Source organism: Rhincodon typus, chromosome 2 (assembly GCF_021869965.1).
Source record: "Rhincodon typus isolate 14 chromosome 2, sRhiTyp1.1, whole genome shotgun sequence".
NCBI lineage: Eukaryota > Metazoa > Chordata > Chondrichthyes > Orectolobiformes > Rhincodontidae > Rhincodon > Rhincodon typus.
Window position 1 is genome coordinate 135,217,819 of NC_063333.1, and position 17,614 is coordinate 135,235,432.

At 37.7% G+C, this 17,614-nt stretch overlaps 1 protein-coding gene across 1 annotated transcript in view; it reads right to left on the reverse strand.

Annotated features, from left to right (window-relative positions):
• exoc2 (exocyst complex component 2) overlaps window positions 1–17,614 on the reverse strand; it is a 279,000-nt gene that overhangs the window by 188,261 nt on the left and 73,125 nt on the right. The window contains exons 5-6 of the mRNA XM_048609069.1: window positions 6,774–6,887; window positions 831–955 (exon numbers count right to left, since the gene is read on the reverse strand). Of these exons, the coding sequence (XP_048465026.1) occupies window positions 831–955; window positions 6,774–6,887 (239 nt within the window). The remainder of the gene's footprint in view (window positions 1–830; window positions 956–6,773; window positions 6,888–17,614) is intronic.

Below are 17,614 nucleotides of genomic sequence, written 5' to 3' on the forward strand. Positions count from 1 at the left end.
GTAGTTAACCTGTAGTTACAGGTGCCGAAAATATTTTTGCAGGGGACCCTGCAATTTCCTCCCTAACTTCCCACAACATCTTGGGATACACTAGATCAGGTCCTGGAGATTTATCCACCTTTATATTTTCTAAGACCTCCAGCACTTCCTCTTCTGTAGCATGAACTGTTTTCAAAACATTCAAACACTCAACATTCTTCAGATCATCCTGCATCTTTCCCAACATGCAAACTTTCCCCTTTCCTACTCTGCTTTTAAGCATGGATTATCTGCAATATCCAATGAAGCTTTCACACTTGAAACAGTAAAGTTACATCCTGTCTCCACATATGTCACCAGGCCTTCAAATGCAGCATTCCTCAAAAGAGCAATTACAGATAAATGCATGAAAAGTTAAAGAACATTTGTGGTTTGCAATTAAGAACATAAAGATCAAAACCAAGAATTCACAATGAAAATCTGCATAGCGATGCTTAAGTCACTGTTAGCGCACTATAGCCAGATCAAAGAAGAATATTGAAACAATAAAGAAAATAGATTTTCGCTAAAGATGAGAAAATCAGCTCTGATGAAAGAGAGACACTGGAACAGTTAAGAAAAGCTTTGAAAGCGTAAATGGAAAAAGATCATCCCCTCTCACTGGAGATTCTCAGGTGAGTCTTAATCGTTTGCTTTAAAAGCAAGTGAATTTTTCAAAAAATGAGGAAACAAGATTTGAAGAATTGTTTTCTTTTCATCTCCTACCTCTACAATTAGAATAATTTTAGCTCTTGTTCTGTATCCTGGAAAATAAATGCATTTTGAGACAAGGTCATATACAAAACAATTACCTGACAGTGCATCCTGAGCCTCAAAGAATGTACTGAGGCCTCCTTTCACATAGGCTAAGCTCCCCTCATTCTTCTTGTTTGCTTGCTTCCTTAAATAATTTGCAGCAACTTTCAGTTGATCAAAGCTGAAACGTGAAAAGAGGGGAAAAGGTAGCATATTAATGCAAAATTTAAAAACAAATAGCATAACAGAAGAAGTGTGACAAATTGCCTCATTTCTTCCAAAATCTTTAACAGTAAGATACTGTATCACTGAAAAGAGAAAAAAAACAAATTTGTCCAATTTCTTTAAGTAAATGCAAAAACACACAGGTGTCTTCAGTCTTTCCCCGACCTCCTCCCAACCACACATCCAACAAAAAAATTTTAAAAATCGACATGCATTTTAATTTGTAAAACATTCATTCTTGGGATGTGACCACTGCTGATAATGCTGGCACGTATTGCTACGCTCTTGATGAAAAGTGTTAGGCCACCCTCTTGAACAATTAACATCCGTGTGATGAAGGTGCTCTTACAGCAGTGTTCAGATGACGAGTTCCAGGATATTGACCCAACAAAACTGACCTAATGCAATATCTGACCAAGTTAAGCTCATGTGAGATAGAGAGAAGCTGGATGCAATGTGTTGCCATACACTCGTTACCCTTCTACTGCTAGGCGGCAGAGGTCACTTGCTTTGGAAATATCACCCATTTAATATCATAAAAAGCATTTCAGGAGGCCAAACACCACTTTCAGTTGCTAAATTTTAACAATATATCGTTCTACCATTTCTCAGTCAAATTATCAATAACTGGGCAGATATAAGCAAAATATAACTTGTAACTGACAAAAATATTTGATTTACGTTTCCTGATCAATGAATTAGTAGCACCTACATCACACACCCCAGATAACCAAAACTTCATTCCAGCAGCTAAATCACAAAACAGGGAAGGCACCAGTGTCCATTCTGAAATCTGGAATGCATATCCCATTTCAATAATTGTTAAAAGTGGGTTTCAAACAAAACAGATTCATGTAAGAACATAGCTTAAGAAAGTGGATCAGGAAAAGACCATATGGCCCTCAAACCTGCTCCATCATTCAATATGATCACGGTTGATCTTAAAAATCAACTCCTCTTGCTCCCATATCCCTCATTTCCCTGAAACGCCAAAAAACAAACCTATCTATCTAGCAGCCTTAAATATATTCAGCATATATTCAACCTTCTGGGTAGAGAATTCCTAAGACTGGCAATCCTTCGAGTAAAGAAATTTCTTATCTCAGCTCCAATTGGTCAGCCCCTTATTTTGAAACTATGCTCCCTTTTTCTAGAGGCAATGGAAACATCACTTTACTCAGTCATGCCCCTTCTTAATTTTGAATCTTCAGTCAGATCACCTCACATTCTTCTAAACTCCAGAGAGTGTAGGCCCAATTTAGTTAACCTCCCATCCCAAGGGCCAATCTTGTGAACTTTTGCTGTACTGCCAAAAGCAAGGAGACCAAAATTGTGCACAATATTCCAGGTTTGGTACCATGAAAGCCACATACATTTCAGCAAACTTATTCATGATGATTCAATACGACAGTTGGATTTCTGGCATTTTTAAGGAACCAATGATATTCTGGATCTGTACAGGGACTGCAAGACTGAGGTGAACAGTTAATTCTTGTTTTAATTTCATGATAATGACCTGAAGATTCTCAAAACATGATCACCTTCTCCATTTCTGGTGTGACAAAACTCTAAGATAGGATATTGTTTCAGTAAAAGTCTGTTCCAGATTGTGAGTGAGAAAAACAAACTTCCTGAACCTCAGAATCAAAATGGTACACAACTGTTTCTGGTTTTCTGATTGAATCATGCATCTTTTATTCAGTATTGTCAGCTACTATTCTTTAGTCAACTGACTGACTTAGGAGGAAACAAAATTAGGGCTTTCAAGCAAATATCATTTAATGCTTTTACGATAAGGTTATGGCATCTGTAAGTTGCTTGTCCCATATTTTGTTGTTTTATAGGTAGCTAGAGCTAAGACTGGACTGCCACTTCCTGTTACCTGTGTTTTAAATTTAGACTGTGGAAATTTATGTTTATACTTGCTACAAGTTTCAGGCAGGAAAGTAATTTTAAGCGCAAATCAATTTCCTTCAGTGGGGAAAACAGACAAAAGTTAACCAAAACAGCAAAATTCTCAAAGTTTACCATTCCCCGTACCTGGGTTAAGTAAACTACAGCTTTAAAATAAAAAAAAGTTGTGGTTCAACCCATCTTTTTCATTGCATGTAAACCCCATGCTTCATTACACAAGATTTTCAGAAAAAAGTCTCATAGTCAGCATTATTGTGATTTTTTTCATGGGTTTGGAATTAATAAGGAGTCCTGAGTCCATGACCTCAAGAACTTGAGTGTTTGAATCTTCAGGATGGTTTCTAAAAGGGAAGTTGATATTTCAGACAATAAGCACTTCCTCACAGTAAGACAAAATGATGCACCACCCAATTTTGGCTGCCAACAAGAATAACTGGGCTTCAATTTTGTATGAAAATGAAAATTTAAACGATTGCTAAATCTTTAAAACCACAAAATTATTTAAGACAATGGCAAGAAATCCTCTGTAATATAATTATTTGACCATATATGACCAGGAAAGAGAACAAAGAACTCATTTATAAATATTTTCCCCTATAATCATCATTAAATCATAGAAAGGCTCCATGCAAGTGCAACGTGATTTAGCTTGTAGGTACCACCTATGGAATACAGTTTCTGTAGAAGGTCACACAATATAATGCCATTTTGGTAACGTGCATATGAAAATGATTAAGGCTGCTTAAAAAAAAACAAAATTTGGCAGTCTGCAGGTGGCCCTACTGATCTGCTGAGATAACTCACCAAGTTAGGAATCAGAAGAACATTACAATTAGAAAAGCATGAAGGGTCAAAAAAAATAAAAAAACTGCTTACCAATGCCACTAAACTCATTTTACCAGGCTGATGCCTGGAATGGCAGGACTGACGTATGAGGTGAGATTGGCTAGATTAGGATTGTTTTCACTGGAGCTCAGACAAAGTCGGGCAGGGTGGGGGGGATCTCACAGACGTATAAAATTCTAACATGTCTAGACAGGTAGATGCAGGTAGGATGTTCCCGATGGTGGGTGCGTCCAGAACCAGGAGTCAGTCTGAGGATTCGAGGCAGACCATTTAGGACAGAGATGAAGAGATATTTCTTCACCCAAAAGTGGGGAGCCTGTGGAATTCATTACCACAAAAGTAGTTGATGCCAAAACATTGAATGTATTCAACAGCCAGCTAGACACAGCACTTGGGGCAAATGGAAACAAAGGCTATGGAGACAAAGTAGGATTAGGCTACTGAGTTGGACATCAGACATGATCATGAAGAATGGCGGAGCAGGCTCGAAGGGCTGAATGGCCTCCTTCTACGACAATCTTCTATGTTTCTATGATTCTATTACTCTGTAATGGGATTGCTGGGCAACAAAACTGGTACAAAAGTGGATGGTTATCATAACTACTGTATTACGTTAATAAGTGCATAAGGAAAAGCCAAGGACCAAGTTAGGAATTTGAGCTGCTCATTCACAGGTCAGGGTTCTCAGGCCAAATGACAGTATAACTTACAATAACTGGTTATTGGTTACACACAACCAATCAGATTTTAAAAATAGCAAGAACTAAAACATACTTTGTTTTTCATTTATTAAATAAGCATCCCATGGTACAAAAGCATGATTTTAATACTGCACAAACAGTTGAAATATTCAAGTTAAGGCAAGTCAAAATTAGTTAATTCATCCTTTGAGGACAAAAGCATTTTTTTAAGCCAAAGAGAATTTTTAAAAACAATTTTCAGTCCAGCTTCATACGTAGCAATAGTAAGTGAATTCCCATATGGTACCCCAAATGAGAAAATTATATATACGAAAATAATTACTTCTCAGAACTTTCTAAATATTTGAAAATTAGAGTTTAAGAAATGTAGCTTACAGGAAAACCAAAATAACTGTGGATGCAGTAAATCAGAGACAAAAATAGAAATTGCTGGAAAAGGTCAACAGATCTGGCAGCAGCTGTGGAGTCAAACCAGAGTTAATGTTTCTGAGGAAGGGTCACTTGACCTGAAATATTAACTCTGATTTCTCTCCACAGATGCTGCCGGACCTGCTGAGCTTTACCAGCAACTTCTGACTTTTGTCTGTAGCTTAAAGGATCTTGGACACAGCAACTACAATCCAAGGAACAAAATAGTGGGAAAAATAACTGGTAGTATTTAAGTACCACAAGTATCAAGGAGGCAGTTTAGTACAGATAATCCCTTTTTTTCTAAAATTTATTAATGGAATGTGGGCACACTTGCCCTTGAGAAGGTTGTGGTGAGCTGCCTTCTTGAACCGCTGCAATACATTAGGTGCGGGTACACCCAAAATGACTTTTATTACATACACTGCATGGACTGCAGCAGTTCAAAAAGGCAGCACGCTGCCAACTTCTCAACAGTAATTAGGATGGGCAATAAGTGCTGGCCTAGCCAGCGATGCCCACATCCCATTAATGTTTCTTTTAAAATTTACAAACCAGAAGATATTCTTTGAAGGTGCGACTAAGCCAGTGAACAAGATAATCTAGCAAATATAATTTACCCAAATTGTCAAAACGGCTTGACAAAATTTTTCATATTAGGTTAGTAAGGAGGCCTAGAGGTTGCCAAACAGTTGCTAACTTGTATAGTTGAGCTGGCAACTGAAGAGAGAAACGGTAGTAATAAACACAAAGTGCCCAATTCCTGAAAGAGGAACTAATTAATGAAACTACAGAAATCTACTTTGGAAACTCAACTATTTATAAGATTTATAAGATTTGGAACAGGGTGTACGTAGCAATTTTACTAAATTTGCATGTGATATAAAGGTCTACAACTAGATACTGAATAGAAAGGAGTTTAATTATTTTCAAAGAAACCTGGACAAAATACATAGATTGAGATTTGACAGATGAACGTTCACGTGGTTACCCGTCAGAAGACTCAGGGGAAAAATAACTTTGTGTACTGCCTCAAACATTTAATTTTCTATTTATGGTTTGTTCCTTTTCTTTGGTAAATTTAACAACATAATTTCCTTCGGTTCTGCTATTATGTTGTATTTTTCATTATTCAACTTCTAAATGTCATGCTGAAAAATGTGCACGCACAACTATCTGACCACCTATTGTGACAAGTGATTTCACTCCCCAGATAACAGCTACGTGGGCCTTTTAGAAAGATTTTAGTTTGTGTGTACCACAAAACCTCTGCACATATGTTAAAGAACTATTTTTTTTAAATGAAAGTATTGTAGAATGTTTCCACATCAAATAATTGAACTTATTCTGATACAAACATTCATTGGCTCCATGTATTTCTTCAGTTCACTTTACAATATTCAGCATTAAAAATTTCTAGAAAACATTTTACAGAACTTAAAATAAGACTGCACTGTTGCTCCATCTACCTCACAATGTGATGCTGAATAACGTCCACTCTAAAATATACCGCGGCCAGTTTTCTCAGCAACTGAAAGTACATTTTAGAAATTGTCTGCCTGTAATTATATGACCACTTTTATAGGCTATTTCTGTGCAGGTCAGAAAAGATGCTGTTATGGTGCATTTATTTGGTGCCAGGGCAATGCTATTTGCCTTTAAGGAAATAAAGATGAACTTCTCAACAGTTGGCTTTGACAAAGCTTAGTAGAGCATTACCATAAGCAGCACCTCACCTGTACACCAGGAGCTGTAACCTCATTGCCAGTCATAAGTAAAAGCAGTTAAGCACAGATTGCATTTTTTTAAAACTACAATTTTTTTTATTAAATGGGCGTTTAAAAAGTTGACTCAAATGACAACAAAGATTCAGAACGCATATTCTAATGGTGCCTTTTAACTAACCTCGTAGCAGAGTGATTTTCTATCAGATACCAGGTGGCAGAAAACTTTTCACTAGTAAAATCACCGCTCATACCCTGAAACAATCCTTCCAGGTCCTTCTGAGGAATTCTGCCTCTGCAAAAGGAATTAAAATTAAATATTTACAGGAGTTCTCAGCTGGCTTGTTAAATCTACAATAGAGCAAATTTATAGATGTAGTATTTCTAAAAGAGACAAGTTTTTAAAAACATTTTGTCAACTGTGTAAATTAATGGATTATGGTCACTTCAGTTACAAAACAAGCCTTGCAATCATTATTAAAAAAAAAAAGATTCTGAATAAGTTAGGTATTTTCAGTCAGGATTCTCAATTAAAACTATAATGACAGAAGTATTTCACCGTTGTCTATTAATGCAAATAGATAATTAAGTCAATTATTTTGCATAGTATACTTTCAATTGAATTCAACTTAAAACTTTCTTCTCAAATTGTAAGTTTCTTTAAACAATACTTTTTAAAAAATTGACCCACATTTTGTTAGCAGCAATGAAAGAATAGTTCTGAATGCTCATTAAAATTACACAACCACAGCAATGGGTGTTTGCATTATAATTTTCAGTAATTAGCAAGCCAACAGTCTGGACCCTCTGCAGAGGTCTGGTATCCATATGGTCAGAGCAACAATGGAATGTCTCCTTAAGCGTCCTTACTGATCAGCTTCTGGATAGTACTACTTACTAAAAGGGTTAAATGATGTAAGTTAGAAAAGCCTTTTAGTAAAATAAGATAGGCAGAAAGGAGAACATAAAGCCATAAGAAATAGAAACAGGACTCAAGACTGCTCTGCCAGTCAATAGGATCATGGCTAGTCCAACACACCTCACACCCACTTTCCTGTTCTTTCCCCACAGAACAGAAGATTAGCATATGCACTCTATATAGGATAGGGAATGAAACTAGGGCAAATAAACAGGTCAGTGTGTGGTCAATATAGAGGCAGACTCGACTGCACAATCAATCAATCAGCAAGATATGGGAAACAATGGATTTTTGAAAACAATGCCTGATGTATGTACTGCAGGAACTAATACTGACACTAGGATCTCTGTTTAACATGTGACTGCAAACTGACAAGATTAGCGTGAGTAACGTATAGGTGATTTAAGGTGTATGTAAGGACAGAGCACTTGCGATTTTTCAGAGTACAGTCTTAGGCTGTCCAAAGCTGGCTCTCTCTGCATATACTTCAATAAATGGTCATTAAACTTGTGCCTGAGTCTCTTGGTGGTTTGTCAAGTTACAACAACATTACTTGGCATTAAAATTCATTTATACTGAGTAAACAAGACAAATTTTCTCTGGTGTGTTTATTGAGTATTTAGTGGCTAGATAATGCAAATTCATAACTATTTATATACGCGAATGCCAAGCCTCTCAATGAGGTACTGTTACACAGCAGTTTATGGAGGAGCAAAACAAAACTTGGAAAGCAACCCCTTGATTTCTAGGTCAATGGCCTCACCACTATTTCTACCTCAAAATCTGGACCAAACAGTATACATTTATAGATTGAAACAGTGATAGAAATAAACACAAAAAACTTGAAGTTTTATTTGCCTATCATCCACGGACAGTTTCTGGCATCTTAAAAAAAAAGGGAAGTTAATACTATCACAATAAAGGTTAGGAGTAGAATAAAACTGGGTCATAAGACAAGGCAATCAGCTCTTGCAACACAGCACACAAGAGAGGTACATAAAAATACTTGAGTATTTGAGTAGAAGTTATTGTTTGAAATGTCAGTATTTAGACTTTCTCTAAGAAGGTAGTAATGTCACATATATAAGAGGAGAATACTTGGAATAATATGCCAAAAATAAGGCTTCATCATTTCATAAATTTTTCTCAGCTTGCAAATTAAGGGGAAAAAGAGCCTCGAGTCCTTAGAAGGTCTACATTAGCTCTGGCGTAGCTGCCCGATTTGTAATTTTACTCACAGCATGGATAACGCTAGATCGCTACATCTCCCAGACCACATTCGAGAAACTTCATAAACTATAAGTGGATTTTTCAAAACCTTAAAAGGAAAGCATGCTATCGAAATGCTGAATTTATACAAGTGATGATGACGACTAGAGTGGCCATGTTCTAGCTCACAAAGATCAACTTGACACAAGCACCAGAAACTATCACAAAGAATTTCAGTTTTTATGTTATATTACCCAGTTATTTGACAGTAGAATCGATTAAGTACCAAGGCAGCATAACTCCTTAACTCTGACTGCACAATGATGTTAAATTTTTTTCCAGAAATGAATCCAATCATCCAAGATTTGGATATTACAAGTACTCACACTAGTCTAAATGGCACACGAGAAAAAGGTATACAACAAGTCTATTCAGTCCATTTTTTTAAAAAATTGTACCATTTGATTCAAAATTCAATTAATACTGAAAGGCTGAGGAGTAAAATTTCCAATGGATTCAATAAAAAGATGTCACTTTGCTTGTCACTTAAACAAGCTACAAATTAAATCAGGTCAAATTCAAGTGTTAAGATGAAATACTGTACAGTATCCACCACAAGGTGGCAGTGTGTATTCGAATGTGTTTTGCCAATACAATAAAATAATAAACAAAAGAGATGCTGCTTCAAAAATGCTGTAGATGGAGATGTTGCCTGGTGGGACCTGACATATTTTATATGTTGAAATCCAGTTGGGCATGTCCACATGATCAGTGCAGACTACATGCCAGTATCACAATGTATATTTCTATTATTAGACAATGCAAAATTGCATGTGCTTTTTTTAAATGATGGTTTGAAGGTATCTCAAAATGAAAATGTAGCTGCTAATTTCCCTTATTTTGCATTACAGATTGCAACACTAAACAGTAGGTTTGTATGAATAGCGCAATGATCACTGCATTCACAGTGGCAGTCTTCCATCACATAAGACAAAGGTTTGTGCATGGTAATCAAGTTTGTTAGCATTTGCTGCACAGCAAGATAATGGGTTGAGAAGTTTACTGGCCCACTTTTAATAGGCTTCTTTCTTGGCTAACTGAACTGCTTATTTCTGCTGGTCTCTTCCAACAGCCTTCCAAAAATAAAAAAATCAGTTTCCAGAGATCATGGTTGTTGGTAGCTGTCACCTAGTTGTCACTGTCAATATCCATCGTTTTTATATCTCATTTCTAGATATCATTGCAATGGATGTATGGCCACCCAGAAGATCATGACCTAGTGGCTTTTTCACTACACTGAAGGTCTTTGGTTGTTTGGTCCCTGACCGTATACCAAGTGTCGCTGAGCCATGACATCATCGAATTAGCAAAGAATCTACTCTGAGAATTAGCATGCTCCAAGATATTGGAGTTGGTGACCTTGTCCTGCCAAGAGATACCAAGCATAAGTTAGACAATGATGGTGGAAACCACACAGTCATTTGTTTACTAAGCACCTGCTGTCCAGATCTCACCACTGTAGAACAGTGCGATGGGAGATGCAGGGTAAGTAGATGTGTAGATTGTTTTCTCAGTCAGGTTATTGCATTTGTGAAGCACGAGTTGATTTTAGCATCAAGTGACAAACTATTAGTGATCACTGAACCTAAATATATGAAGCTTTCAACATCATTCATCATTGCACCGTCAATGGTGATAGATGAAGGTTGGCAACATCTTGGTCCATGACAGTTGCTTTCCCAGTGCCAACGGTCAAATCAAAATCTTTACTAGAATAAGAGAGAGTCTGTCCATTAGCCACCGAAGGTGTTCGTGGGTTTGAAATGCTAGTATGGCATTGTCAACGAACAGCAACTTTCTGACGAGGACTTGGTGCACTTTGTCTTGGATCTTGGATGAGCAAGGCTGAACAGCTTTATTAGTTCTGGTATCTAAACAGACACACTGTTGATCACCTGAAGGCAAATGACAGCAGCAAAATGTATACCAATACTCTGCAATATGATATTGTATCCCAAAAGGAAGATGCATTTCACATTTGCTGTTAGAACAATCTGCTTCCACTCCTGCGACACTCAAAAACACCACTATATTTTCACAAGGCAAATACAGAAAAATATAATCATACTCTGTAATTGTAACCGTAAATATTTTGAACTGGGTGCCAAATGAGAAAACCTATCAAATGTTAATATTCACTGCCACATGTCACAAATCATCAACAATTTACTTTTTGAAGGTATTCCCCATTGAAAAGGGATTGTCACAGATACTCAGCATTGTAATTCCGTAAGATACATTTAAACCAAAAATTACTGATTGTTACAGAATACAGCCAATTGCATAGCCAAAGTGAAATATTTTCTGGATAAAAGGAATACAGCATCTTGAAAATGAAGTAGCAAATTAGTTTAGCAGTAGCCTGAGAATACATTTCAGATAACCATCAAACAGAATAAGCTTCACAAAATACGTATGTGTATGTAAGCTTGGAATCAACACGTTAAATACAAGGCTGCTTTTGACTTTTAAATAAAAAAAAACTTTAGTAATGAAATGCCAGAAATGCCAGTAAAAGTTCAACCAGCAAGCTAACTTCTTAGGCTAATGCTTAATCCAGCATTGTGAATCTGTGAGTCACTAACATTTAAATGCATGCACTGCAATCATTATTATACTGTAATCTTTGAAGTTCATAGTCTACAATTTGTAATGAAACTGACAACGTATTGAGTGAATATGGTTGCTTTTGGCTGGAAACAGGCTTTGTGACCACTGCTACATAAACATTCGTCATTTGTTTTACTTATAAAATGCATTCATTGGCACGCAACTTTCAGTAAATCTAGTCGAAGAATTATGGCAACAAATTAACTAGTAGAGGGGAAAGCAGCACTAAGGTATGGGGGAAAAACACACTATGATCTTTGCTGCAATGACAAAACAATTTGTTTTGTGAGAAAAATCTGATATCTGACAAGTTGCCAAGTTATCTTCAACACAAGTAATTTTAACATCTGAATGGTGCTCATGAGGAGTACTTTTCATAAGTGCATATACAGAAGAACACATCAGAACAAATTTACGGTACAGTAACCCATTGAGTCAATTCAATCAATAGTTTGTATTTATATAACACTGTTAGCAAAACAAAACATCCCAAAGATACCTAGAGAAGCTTAAGACAAAATACAACAATGCGTCAAGATCATTTTTGATTTGTGACAAATGAGAGGCAGTGAGGGAATTCTAGCACCTAGAGCTCAGATGCTGAATCTACAGCTGCTAAGCAATTAAGCAATTAAAATTAGAGGTCCTGAGGAAGCCAATGTTAGAGAAACACAAGAGACTGTGGAATTGAAAGACATTACAGATATATGGAGAGAGTCAGGCTATTGACAGACTTGAAAACAAGGATGAGAACTTTGAAACCAAGGCACTGCTCTGGGGCCAATGTACACAAGTGAGCACAGAAATGATGCCTGAACAGGATTGGGCACAAGTTAGGGCACAGCAGTGGCGTTTCTAAAGACATTGAGTTTACAGAGTATAAGATGTGGCAGAGCTTTGAAAGACTTCGTTATGGAGCACTGAAGTGGCAGGCCAGCCAATAGTGCATTCAGACAGTCAAGATTAAAGATAAAATAAAATTGACAATTAGGGAAGGGAGCTTGTGGTTGGAATGAAAACAATGCACAGGATTTTCAGAGTCAGCAGAAATCCACAGCCATTTAGAATTAGTGGTTGTAGGGGGAGCAAACTTGAGATTCCCACCCATAAGACATACAAGGAGAAGGATCCATTCAGCTCATTGAACCCGTTCTACCATTCAATGAGATCATGGCCTACCTTCCCTCTAATTTTTCCAACTCTGCACAGACCCGAGTCCATGCACAACTGTGACTGACTTTGGAAACCAGAAATCAATAAGTCTGCACATGCAGACCCTCTGAGTGGCTGCTCAGCTTAGAGACAACAGGGATCACAGCTGATCTAATAATCCTCAACTCCACTTTCTTGCCTTTTTCCCCCCTTAATCATGGATTCTCTTACTGATTAAAAATCTCTCTCAGCCTCTATGGTAAAGAATTCCACAGGTTCACTGCCCTCGGAGAAGAAATATCTCATTATCTCTGTCCTAACTGGGTGACACTTGAATAAGATTACATCCTGTGGCGTTAGACTCTTTACATCCATTCTCCCAAGTCCCATAAGAATCTTATGTTTCAATAAGGTTTCCTTTCATTCTTCTAAACTCCAATGAGTACAGTCTCAACTAACTCAACCTCTCCTGATAAAGACAATCCCTGCATTACCCAGGATTATCCAATGCCAGTACATCCAATACTGTTCACAGTATTCGCCTTGTAAGATATCCCATTTCCATCTCCTTCAATTTTTACAGGAATTGGTGCCAGTAGCAAGACCAAGACACTCCTAACATGACAAGCTCCAGCAAAAGGATTGGCATTTCCTAATCCCCACAATGTGTGTGCAAAAGGTCAAGCTTCTCCAGTGATTTATGATTTACAGATCTCAGAAGTCATGATCCCTATTTGGTTTATAAAATCTTTCGAAATCTAACTTCAAATGGTCATGCTCATCTGAACTCATGCCTTCCACCCACCCACCTCCAATGACCAATCACATTAGCTACGTCAAATCATGCCCTTTTCATGTCCATTCACAAGGTATACGCTATATACAGAATCAATAAACCCTCCAGCAACAAAGGCATGTGTGAAACTACTTTGAGAAACTGCTCATTCATTTTCTTTTGAATAGTGTTTATTGGATGATTGGACATGAAAGGACCCCAAAAGTGTCATGGAGTGTGTGGGGAGGACATGAGTAAGAGCGTTGGAATGTCATGTTGTGCTTTACAGGATATTGGTGAGGCCACTTTTAGAATACTGCATACAATTGTGGTCAGCTTTCTATAGGAAGGATTTTGTTAAACTTGTGAGGGTGCAGTAAGTATTTACAAGGATGTTGCCAGGACTGGAGGGTTTGAGCTATAGGGAGAAGCTGAATATAGGCTGAGGCTTTTTTTCCCTGGAGCACCAAAGATTGAGGGGTAACCTAATAGAGACTTATAAAATTATGTGGGACATGGATACGGTGACTAGCCAAGGTCTTTTTCCAGGGGTGGGGGAGTCCAAAACTAGGCGGCATAGGTTTAAGATGAGAGAGGCAAGATTTAAAAGGAACCTGAGGAGTAACCTTTTCACACAGAGGGTGGTGCGAGGATAGAATGAGCTGCCAGAGGAAGTGGGTACAATTACAACATTTAAAAGGCATTAGTAGGAGTATATAAATAGGAAGGGTTTAGAGGGATATGGGCCAAATGCTGGCAAACGGCACTAGATCAGATTGGGATGTCTGGTCGGGGCAGATACGTTGGACCAAAGGATCTGTTTACTATATAACTCTGACTTGATGTTGACATTGTGTTGACATAAGGGTTATAAAGACATGGGCATGGAGAGGTAATGAAGGAGGCAAAGACAGCTTTAAGAAGTAACCAAACACCATTGTTTTCTGAGACATTGTCAGTTTGCTGCTGCAGCCAGATTTGATCCTCTTCTTAGGGTGGTAGGCCCAATCCATCTTACTCCACCTTCCCAGTGCAAAAACATAAGCACATAAAGGGACATTTTATACTGAGTAAGTCTGTCAAGCCAGGAAATGCTCCAACTTAAATTCCTCACTTTGATATTGAAAATCCGGCCATCTGGTTTTTATCTTTCCCAAGCAGTGGGAAAATTTAGAAACAGAAGAGAGGGGCAAGAAAGATGATGGTAAGGCAACAGAATATCATCAGATACAAATGGAGACTGATGTGCTCAGATGATGTGACATGTAGATAAGAAATACAAAGGGCCAAGGATAATTTTTTGGAGACAGATGTAACTGAAGGAATGAAAAAAGAAGTACAGATGATTCTCCGGCTCCAACCAGGCAGATCAGAATGCAACTGGTTGACGTAATCATATCCAGCAGGACAATGTTACAGCGACCTTCAAGAAGAATGGTGTGATCAACTAAATAAATGGGTGTAAACAGGTTGAGAAGGACCAAGAGGGTTAATTTACCTTTGACACAGCTGCATCAAAATGTCATTTGTGATGTGAATAAGAGTAATTTCCATGCTCTGGCATAGAGAGAAACCTGATTGGTAAAAGCAGCCACTCCAAAGGCTCAGTATTGTCCTAGTGCTCAGGGTCAAAAAAACTTTGTCAAGTATGATAAATGCAAGATTATAAATTGCATAATTCTGACTATCACATGAGAACATAAATCACTTTCCTGGAACACAAATAAGCGCCTTCATTTAATAGGTTTCAAATCATTTGCTCGCTTTTTTTGCAGTATTATCCTCAATTAGTCCTCTAATCTTGCCATTCACTTTTCTCTTGCACTTTGCACATTTCTAATGACCACCTCTAGTATTGTTAGCCCTAATTTTAACCAATCAAACCTCACAAACAGCGATGAAATGTACAACTTGGGAGAACATAACATCTTGTGGTCTATATTTTCAATGGGCCTGGTTGAAGAACGTAAGTTACAAGAACAACAGGAAGTATGCCATTAATCTTTGAATAACAATATGACTCAAATGATCACCTGAGGCCAAGTTTAACATCTCCTCTAAAATATGCAATCTCCTCTCATGCTGCCTTATTGGCCTAGATTTTGCAGTAAAGTTATGGACTGGGTCTTGAGCCCATGACCTCTAAATGAAAAGAATGCATCCACTGAACCAAATCAGCAGGGAATGGGAAAGAGAGTTCAAAGGTTTGTGGTCAATGACGCACTGACCTCAAAGAAAGCTGCCAACCAAGATAATAGTCACCTCAGGTACATGATTTTCACTTTTCCTGACTTGAATTTGAATCTGGCGGTTTATCAAGGGGTTCTCCAGGCATCTAGCAACACTGATGTCATCTGTAGGTAAGTCGGAAAATCATTAAAGAATTCAAAGTGAACAAAGTTAAATTTTACCGAATGTGAAATAAGGATTCACATGTACACATCAGAATCTGAACTATCTTAAAACAGTTTAAAAGTTTAAGATTAATTTATAATCTAAGAAACTCAACTCAAGAAAAGTGAACATCAGAGTCAAAATGAGTTTTCCACAGCCAGAAAGTTTTTTTTTTTTTTTAAATATAAAAGAAGTTGCTATCACATGTTGAGGTTGGTTGGCTCGCCCGCCAAGCTGATTTGTTGTTCCGCAGACGTTTAGTTACTATGCTTGGTAACATCCTCAATGCAGCCTCTGATGAGCTGTTGGTGTGTTTTCCCGCCTGGTTTTTAAACTCTGGGGTCCGTTGCGATGGATTGCTCCACTTCCGGGTTTCCTCCGTAGTGGAATGTATATGGGATCGAGTTCAGTGTGTTTATTAATAGCATGCTTCGTGGAGTGCCATGCTTCCAGGAATTCTCGTGCTTGTCTCTGCCTAGCCTGTCCCAGGATCTTGGTGTTGTCCCAGTTGAAGTTCTCCTTGTCCATGTGGATTGAGATGAGTGAGTATTGATCGTGTCTTTTTGTAGCCAGTTGGTGTTCATGTACTCTTGTTGTTAGTTTCCTTCCTGTTTGTCCGATATAGTGTTTCTCGCAGTCTCTGCAGGGGATCTTGTAGATGACATTGGTCCTGTCCATGGCAGGGAGTGGGTCTTTAGTTCGGGTGAGCACTTGTCATAGGGTTGATGTGAGCATGTGTGCCACTCTGCTCACCCGAACTGCTCAGCGAGCCAACCAACCTCAACACCCACAACCCGAGCTACAGATCTACTCCAAAACCTTAGTTGCTATAACAGTATACAGAAACAGATTTTAAGAATATACTATGAAATAATAGAACAAGTTCTCATCAGTTCTGTGATTTCCAAAGACCTCCAATCATTGAGACTGCAGCAACATAGTCTGTGGAGGCAGAAATCATTGATAACAATGCTAGGTTTCTGTTTGTGACTGCACAAGCATGGACACAAGTTTAATAGGCTGCTGAGAATGTTGACAGTTTCACTGTCATTACAACTGGAAAATGCCTGCCATAAGTATATAGGGAAAGAACAATGGAGAAACAATTTGAAATAGAAAATGGATTTGTACAGCGACAGTGAGAAGTAGAAGGCATGCGAAAGCAAATTTACTTAGGAGAAAAAAAAATAATTGTATCTCAAGTTTCTGGACTTGGATCCATACGTTTTCACACTAATATCAACATTTGCAATAATGGACTTCTGCTGTTGAACATGGAATGTGTAACATCGATTTAAATTTAGCTCAATGCTGTCACTTGCTTTCTTTTCTTCGAACTCCATACAGGAGGAGGAGTACTGAACGACAGACTGCAGCTACCCAAAGTAGCATTCAATGCCTGCTTTCTGGTAAGAGGAGAACACTAGAAGTCTTCTTAGTGGCTAGTGAGACCAAACACTTTTAAATCTGTTACCACATGAATATCTTTTTACACATTAAAATTTTATCCCCTCCATTTCAAATTTGATGAACAAAAACAGAAAGGAACAGAAACATTACAGAAACGTGAAATACTTGAATCAGGTCATCGATCTGAAACATTAATGCTATTTTTCCTCGACAGATACTGCTGACCTTGTAGAGTTTTTCCAGAACTGGAAAAGAACACCCTTAAAAATGTAAAATTCATTTAGTATTACAATAATGCAGACTTAAAGTAATGATTTGCGTTCATCTTGTGAATAACTTCAATAAACATGTATAGAGGTATAGCTGCTATAATAAGAACATGTAAAATTAATTTGACGCAAACAAAAACAGAAATTGCTGGAGAAATTCAACAATTCTGGCAACATCTGTGGAAAGAAAACAGTTTTCATGTTGGCGACCCTTCTTCAGAACT